General features: G+C 41.3%; 1 protein-coding gene across 1 annotated transcript in view; it reads right to left on the reverse strand.

Moving 5' to 3' along the window:
* The window catches only part of LACTB2 (lactamase beta 2), a 32,173-nt gene extending 30,589 nt beyond the window's left edge, over positions 1 to 1,584 (reverse strand). The window contains exon 1 of the mRNA XM_068525556.1: positions 1,365 to 1,584. Coding sequence (XP_068381657.1) covers positions 1,365 to 1,486 — 122 coding nt within the window. The 5' untranslated portion in view covers positions 1,487 to 1,584. The remainder of the gene's footprint in view (positions 1 to 1,364) is intronic.
* Between the last annotated feature and the right edge of the window lie 7,401 nt (positions 1,585 to 8,985).

The raw sequence follows: 8,985 nt of genomic DNA on the forward strand, positions 1-8,985 counted from the left end.
ACACAGTATGGATTTTTCATACAACATGGCCCCTAAACCTAAGCCAACTTCTTCATCTGGTTTTCAAACAGAACCAGTCATCTGTTTCACCACTGGAAGAAAAGCAGGCTGTGTTGAACTTACTGAGAGAGTACACTGATCTCCAACATGGTGTTTTCCTGAGAGACTTTCTAGGATAATTTTGACTACATGCAATTTTCATGTTAGGTACTGTCTTTTAGAGCTCGTTTAAGATGACACACTGAAAAGTGAAAAGCATACCTATGGACTTCCTAGGGTGAGGGAGTCTCAGCTAACCCAGACTCTATGCGAGATATCAGGTGTTTTTTCTGCTTAATTTTCTGTTCTCCTCGATTCCGGAGGCAGCTCAAAGCTCTGACCCTGCCTTGTTTACCCTGGACTCAACTTGTTGCTTTCTGCTTGATGTGCAGTACTTCCAGACCCTCCATCCTGCTGTTTCTAAAATTGTGATTTACTGGAAAAAGCCAAATACAGTGGATACTTCAAATGAAAGCCCAATAAACTATACTTATTAAACCGTTTTTAGTAATCAACTATATTTTACTAATTGTAACACGTCCGGACTGAACAATTAAATTCTGGGCTCAAGCGGAACTATATCTTATTTTAATTTTCTATTATCTAGAGTATACTAAAGACTAAGTACTATACAAAAATTGCTCAATGCACTTATTGTGCAGTAAATCACATGTTCCCATTTCTGCATAATTCCACTAAAACAGAATGCATCTGAACAAGAGAAAAATCTTAGAAATACAGACAGGTTATTCCCTCCGCAGAGCAATTTAAATAAGGCCACACAACAGCAACAAAAACAAAGTTAGCTTCTCTTTCCCGAGAGCTAGGGGGCTCTTCAACAGACTCGAGCAATTTGAAGCAAGAAAATCCTGCCCTCTGCTGCTGAGTTAAGAAAAAGGCCTCAGCACAACGAATCGCTTTTGCGAACCGAAGTTAAACTCCGGGCCAAACACCAGTGAAAGTCACGTGTGGAAAGTAAACGCTTTCCTGGATTAACTCCAGGCGATTCTAGTTTCTCAACAGCTTAATCACGCTCATCCTGGCATTCCATATCATGCAAAGTAAATTAGGTCTCAAAACCACGAAGTGATTTTTTTCATTGGCCAGCTGTAAGCTAGACAGTTGACCACCCAGGGTGGTCGTGATGTGGGGGAGGTCCTGCACCTGGGCGTCTGCGGGTGGTCCCGCCCGGTTGGGGCAGGACGCCGCGGTGCCGGCTGCGGGCGCACAGTCTCTCCGCCCGCGGCAAGCAGCCCTCGCAGCCCCAGCTCCATGCGTCCCGCGGGTCGGTGTGTAGGATGCGGGGTGGGGGGTGAAACGTTTACCTGGGGCCGGTCCCCACCAGGTAGGTGTTGGTGCCCTGCAAGGTCATGGGGCCCGGGTTACAGCCCAGGACGCGAATCACCCGACTGGACAGCCGTTCGACGCGCTGCAGGGCGGCTGCCATCTCCACCTCTGCCGCTCGCCCGCGCGGAGCGAGAACAGCCGCCGGAGCGCGGAACAAGCAACCAGGCCCTAGGTCCCGGGGCCAGCGGTCACGTGACGCTGCGCTTGCGGAGCGGGGTGGGGCTCTGCTGCTGGGCCAGGGGCAGAGGTCACGTGAGGCGCGGGGGAGGGCAGGGGAAATCAGCCGCTGTGCCGCGGGCGGGGCCCGGGAGCACGTGACGACGCGCGAGCGGCGCAGGAAGGGAGGGGGAGTCGGTTGCTGCGCGAGGGGCGGGGCCAGCGGCCACGTGACGCTGCCCGGGTTTGGCGGGCCGCAGGGCGAGGGAGTTCGCGGGCGTGTGGTGTGAGGCGGCCCGAGGCCAGGCTGGGTTCCCGGCCTGAGGGCGCTGCCGCCTGTCATAGAAACTGGTGCCTTCGCAGGAGTTTGTGTTCAGGCAGGCGAGTTCATTCAAGTGCACGAGAGACCTTTTAACCGGGGAAGTCTTGTGATGGAGCGAGGGGTTTGGGGTTAGTTACTGAGGACAAAATCCCGGGAAGGATCGCTCGTAGGGTTCTCAGGCGAGGGTGAGGGGTGTGTGTGTGTGTGTGTGTGGTGTGTCCTGTGTGTCCTGTGTGTGTGTGTCGTGTGTGTGTGTGTCGTGTGTCCTGTGTGTGTGTGTGTGTGTCGTGTGTGTGTGTGTGTCGTGTGTCCTGTGTGTGTGTGTCCTGTGTGTGTGTGTGTCGTGTGTGTGTGTCGTGTGTCCTGTGTGTGTCCTGTGTGTCGTGTGTGTCGTGTGTGTGTCCCGTGTCCTGTGTGTGTGTCCTGTGTGTGTGTGTGTGTGTCCTGTGTGTGTCCTGTGTGTGTGTCCTGTGTCCTCTGTGTCCTGTGTGTGTCCTGTGTCCTGTGTGTGTGTCCTGTGTGTGTGTGTGTGTCCTTTTACAATAAACAGCAGTAACGAAGGTTTATTTAGCGCTTACCGCTGTGCTGAGTGCCACTCTCTCATTTAAGCTTCCCAACGTGAAGAGGAAGGCACTATTTTAATGTCCGTTTTACGAACGCAAGACGGAGACTTGGGGACTTGCCCAGGTGAGCGTTCTGGGAGCCCAGCGCTGCGTCTGAAGCCCTGTTCGTCTCCCTGCCGTGCGCCCGCACCGGCCCCGCGCCCGCGGGTTCAGGGAGCTCCTCTCCCGCCTCGCGCCGCTCGCCTACCCAGAGGAGCGGGGCGGCCTGCGTGTTGGGGGCTTGGGTCCAGGACGTGAAGGACTTATCTTTGTAAGGAGTCCTTTTCTAATCTGCTGAGCGTTAACTACCCCAGTGTTAACTAACCCTCCCCATTAAAAAAAAAAAAATCGAGTTACAGTGTACTTAAAAGGAAATGCACGGATCCCACGATCACTTGTATTTAGTGACGCCAATTATGTAACCGGCACCCCAGACCCCTTTTTCAAAACAAGTGAGAACTTGACACATGAGATGCCTGTGGTTCTACAATTTGGACATGCGTATTTTTTTAATATACAAAGATTAATTTTATTTTTATTTATTAGCAATAAACATGGACATGCATTTTTAACATCCTTTTTTTTGGTCAGGAATTCCTGAAGAAAGGACTCTTGCTATTTATACAGTATTTATTTTACAAATCATCAGTTTAATACTCCAAATTTCTTGAAAACACACCTGGATTATGTGTGACAGATTTCTTTGCCTGTGTCTCAAAGGTCTATTCTTCATGTGTTTCAAAAACCTTCATTGAAATAATCACGTAAATTATCCCCTTTGCAATGGGAAGGCAAGCAGTAAGTCCTTTAAAAATTGCTTGGAATAACCATCAGAATTCCCTACATCAGGTATTTTCAGCTCAGCAATATTTATATATTTGTCTGCTATCAGTTAATAGCTCTTCAGGCAAGAAGCTATTTTCCCTTTCTAAAAAATCTCTGCTGGAAAGTCAGCAAACCTTTGAGAAGAGGGTGGAACTAATTACATGGGCAGCTCCATTCTCTTGTCCCTTAGCTTTTTTTTTTTTTTAATTAAAATTTCCCTTGTGCCTTCCATCAAGATTTTATTGAATTCATTGTCAAGCTCTTCACTGGGTAGATGAAGAAAGGGGCCCAACAAATAATTTAAAAGTTAAGTGACTCGAGTAGAGTCATAGAAGGAGACATTAGACACTAGCAGAAGAGGAGGAACAGAGGGTAGGTAATGAACTTGGTTTAGGCTAGTCTAAATTGAGGTGATTGTGGGATATCCCCGTCAAGAAATCTACAGACAGAGATAATGGGTTGAGCTCAGAAGAAAGATACAGGCTACAGAGAGAAAATTGAGTCTTTGTGAATGTGTTTAGCAATGAGACTTGAAGTTTAAGTTCCTCCCCAAGAAATAAGACCAATGATTCTTACATTCTGTTCAGTTACATTTACAATAATTTATCCTCTACCTATAACATGTAAAGTATTGTTGTAGATGTGTGGATGTGTGTTAAAATGAATAAGATAGTTAGCTTTCTAGAGGTGTATTAACCAGGAAGGAGATGTATATGATCTTATTTTAAAGCATATGTGGGTAAATCCTAGAGAAGTATAGCTAAAGTGATGGGATTGCAAGGAGGAAGGAGAGAATCAAATTGACTGGAAAGATCTGGGAAAACTTAGAGGGGGTGGGTTTTGAGCTGATTCTCAAGACATAGAACTTCAGGAAGATGGAGGTAGAAGTAAATAGTAAATAACCTTGAGCAAAGGCTTGGAAATAGAAGAACTGTAGTGTTTATTTTCAAAATAGAAACCAACAATCATATGTTCTTGGGGCATAGGGTTTGAGAAGGTATATACAGTTTGAAAAAACAGGTAGGCTCTGTTAATGATAAATTCTTTATTAGAGTATTTCAGATTCAAGAATCTCTCTCTCTCTCCCTTTCAAACATGAATTGTCCACTTAGATATACTGTGAGGCAAATTGTATTTTCTTAAAACTTAATTGATAATACAGTAAAGGCTTGTAACCTAGTCAACCTGTAAAAGGAGCCATGTAATTCCTTCCCCCAATGTGATGGTTAAAAAGGAGTGTACTGTGGTCACAATGATACAGACTGTTTTCACTGGATTAGAAAATCCCACATATGACTAACAAGTGATTTCAGTTTCATTTTAGTTTCGATGTTCAAGGTTTACACACCCCTTAATTATGCTTATTTTCAGTGAAGAAGAAATAAAAGATTCCCAGGATGAAGATTTTCCAGAAGGGACTTTGAGTTAAAGAAGACTTCTTATATGTAACAAGTAAGCCCGTATTTTACGTGTTAAGTTTGATTGATAAATGAAAGTTTGCTCGTTTGTATTTCTTTCAGGTATCTTCTTTATTGCGGAGAGATCATCTACAGTGGGCAAAGGTTATGTATTTTGGCTGGCAGCCAGGTAGCCACACAGCTGGGTTGACCTCTGAATTAAATTGTATTGAAACTGTCCTATTACGTCAGTAAGTGTCCTGAATTCTCTAAGTGAAGTCAAATTTTGTAGGTGGCATTATTTCTGCTAAGGTGGTATTGGAACAGTGATCAAGTGTAGGGATAAAGATGAACTATCCTTCATACAACTTATACTACTATGTGGTTACTGAAGGAGCTGCAGGCCCTTTTTTATGACAGCTGCTATGTTTATTATGTACTTTGCTGTGTAGTTTTCTTTCTAGTTGGCGTTATGTTCTGTTTCACTAAATTAGGAATTTAGAAGTTGCCAGATCAGATTAGTTTATTGAGTCTGATGTTCTGCCAGTAATGCAATTTCTAAGTTTCTTAGAAATTATTTTTTCCCATCTTGTAAATCTTGTCTCAAAATGGCTAGTGTTTTCCTTATCTATGCCAGGTAAAGGAAGCTCTCTTTGTGGGGAGAGTGATTAAGAAATGCGCACATGGAGGTCTACCTCGTTTTATTGCACTTTGCTTTATTGTGCTTCTCAGATATTGTGGTTTTTACAAATTGGAGATTTTGGCAACCCTGCATTGAGCAAGTCGACCAGCACCATTTTTCCAACAGCATTTGCTCCCTTTGTGTCACTGTCACATTTTGGTAATTCCCACAATATTTCAAACTTTTTCATAATTGTTATATTTGTTATATATTGTTATAGTGATCTGTGATTAGTGATCTTTTACTTTTTAAAAAAAAAAAAACCCCATTTATTTATTTATTTATTTGGCTGCGCTGGGTCTTAGTTGCGGCACGTGGGATCTTTTAGTCGTGGCATGCGAACTCTTAGTTGCGGCATGTGGGATCCAGTTCCCCGACCAGGGATCGAACCCAGACCCCTGCATTGGGACCATGGGGTTTCACCCACTGGACCACCAGGGAAGTCCCAGTGATCTTTTACTCTTGCAAAAAGATTTTGACTCGCTGAAGGCTCAGATCATGGTTAGCACTTTTTAGCAATAAAGTATTTTTTAATTAAGGTACATACAGTTTTTAGACACAGTGCACACTTAATGCACAGGCTTTTAGACAGAATTGCACACTTAATAGACTACAGTATAGTGTAAACATAACTTTTATATGCAGTCAAAAAATATGTGTGACTCACTTCTTGCGATATTTGCTATATTGTGGTGGTCTGGAATCAAACCCTCAATATCTCCGAGGTGTGCCTGTATATTAAAATCAGTTTACTCATTAGAGATAACTCACCTAAATACCAACATCTCTAAGCCTCAGTTCCATGATCTGTAAAATGGGACCAATGATACCCTTCTTATAGAAATTTGTGAGAATTAAATAAAGTTTGTAAAACACTTCACACATAGTAAATACTCAGCAGTGGTAGCTACTATTCTTACTATCTATTCTTCCACTATATATGGCAATATTTTTTTTCCTAGATAGTAAAGCTTAGGAAGGTACGTTTTGTTAAATGACGTTAAAACAGGACTTGGGTACACATTAAACACATCCAGTATAACCATGTTATGGCATCTGCCAATATTCTGTGGAATTTTGTTCTACATGTTCAAAATCTAGTACATTAGACTTCTGAACTCACTATTCCTTCCACCTGGCAATCTTTTTCATATGACAGCCACATGGCTAAGTTCATTACTCAAATGCCACCTTCTTAGTGAGGCCTGCTCTGACCATTCTAATTAAAATTGCAACCTGTGGTGCACCTGCCTCTACTCCAACTCCTGATTTCCCTTAACATTGCTCTGTTCTTTCTGTAGTGCTTATCACCTTCTAATATGATACCTAATTTACTTATTATTTTTATCGTTGATTGACTATCTTTCTCTGCTAGGATGTAAGTTCCGTAATGGCAGGGATTTTTGTCTCTTTTGTCACATGATCTATCTCAAGAACTTAAAATAGCACATGGTAGGTTTAATTAAGTATTCAATTAAACAGAACCTTGTGATTAAATCTCATCCTCCTAAGCTCCATGCTTATACTGGGCATGATGTCTTTCATTTTAAGATTAGAAACTTATTGCAGGGAAATTCGTGGCCTGCTAGATTAGAAATGCTCAGATTTTAAAATTATTTTTCCATCCTGTTTGGCCACAACATTCTTGACAGGAAAAGTAGTGATAATGAGCTTTCGTTTTTTTCTGTAAGAAGAGTGAAATATCTTTTAATATTATTCTGAAGACTTTTAAACAAAATACTTAAAAGTGCTAAAATGACAAGAACACTGTTAAGTATTAGGTTGTGTGTTTTTTTAAGTAACACTTTCTCCTCCTAGTTTTTAAAGTAATAAATGTTCTTTATAGAACACATATGGTGTTAGTCTACTCAGGCTGCCTTAACAGAATACAACAGACTGGGTGGCTTAAATGACAGAAATTAATTTTTCTTACAGTTCTGGAGACTGGAAGTCCAACATCGAGGTGCCAGCAAGCTTGGTTTCTGGTGAGGCCTCTTTCTTTGGGTTGCAGATGGCTCCTTTCTTGCTGTGTCCTTTCTTATAAGGACACCAGCCCTATTGGATTAGGGACCCATCCTTGTGACTTCTTTTAACCTTATTATCTCCGTAAAGACCTATCTCTAGATATAGTCACATTGAGGGTTAGTACTTCAACATACGAGTTTTGGGGGGAAACTATTCAGCCCATAAATATAGAAAAGAATGAAGAAGAAAAAAATCATCTATAATACCATTAATACCCCAGATAAAATCACTGTTAACATGTTTTGTATTTCTCCAGTCATATTTCCTTTGCATTTTCAAAGCTTTGAGATTATAACGTAGTAGTTTTTCACTTAACATTCTTTAAAATGAAGTCAAAGATTGCAAATGCAGATGCTTACAGATATCAGGCAGACAGGCAAGATAATAATGATAACTAACATTTATTAAGCCCTGACAATGCTAGGTATTTTTCTAGAGGTTTGTATGTATTATATATATTATCTTTCTTAACCTTCACAGTAACCCTCTGTCGTATATACCATTATTATCTCCATATTTCAGAGGAAGAAAATAAGACAAAGGGAGGTAAAGGAGCATATTTAAGGACACAGAGCTATTAGGTAGGTGAATTGGCATTGAGACCCAGCTGTTGAAATGACTGAAGTGGGGTGGCTGGCTACTGTGGTGAACTTGAGAGAGCCTGTGCCGTTAGGTGCGTGCCCACTGCTCATGAGGGAATGACAGTCTACTGTAGCAGATCTTTGAGTTTTTCAGTAGCAGGGGAAAACCTAGATTTTTATATGAAATGTTGGCAATTAATTAGGGACTTCCCTGGCGGTCCAGTGGTTAGGACTCTGCGATTCCACTGCAGGGGGCACGGGTTCGATCCCTGGCTGCACAACATGGCCAAAAAAAAAAAAAAATTAGGACAGTTAAAGAAACCACTGTTGAGTCAGACAGATCTCATCTAAAGATTGCTTTCAGCTTATGTTTATAAAATTGGGTTCATAATAGTAATTATCTACCTCCTAAGTTTGATGTAAGAGTTAAATGAGGACATTTTATGTACAACATTTAGCTCAATGCCTGGCACGTAGTGGTAAGTAAATGTTAGCTATTATTAGTAGAATAACTACTTTCTCCAGTCATCAAAATTCTTTATAAATATCATTTACTATTGTTTTTATTTTAAGAAATTATATAATACATTAGTACATGTGTGTTGTAAAAAACTCAAACAATATGAAAGAATATTTAAAGGATTAAAATTGCATTTGCTTCCTACTCCCAACTCCTTTCCCCTCTCCATGCATAATTAGGAAGCATATATTGCAATATGCTATATTTATCCTTTTGGTACTTGCTTTTTTCACTTAATGTGTCTTGAGATCTTCCGAAGTCAGGTTATATAAAGCTACTTCATTCTTTTTAAAGGTTGCATGGTGTATTCTTTAGTATGGATGTACCATAATTTATTGAATTAGGCTTCTCAATTGTCATTTGGGTTGTTTTCAATTTTTTGCTATTTTAAAAAAGGTTCTGCAAAGAGCATATATCTTTGTGCACATTTGTAAGTATTTCCCTATGCTTGATTCTTAGATGGAATTGCTGTATCAAAGCATATTAAGA

The sequence above is a fragment of the Eschrichtius robustus genome, chromosome 17 (genome assembly GCF_028021215.1).
Source record: "Eschrichtius robustus isolate mEscRob2 chromosome 17, mEscRob2.pri, whole genome shotgun sequence".
Lineage (NCBI taxonomy): Eukaryota > Metazoa > Chordata > Mammalia > Artiodactyla > Eschrichtiidae > Eschrichtius > Eschrichtius robustus.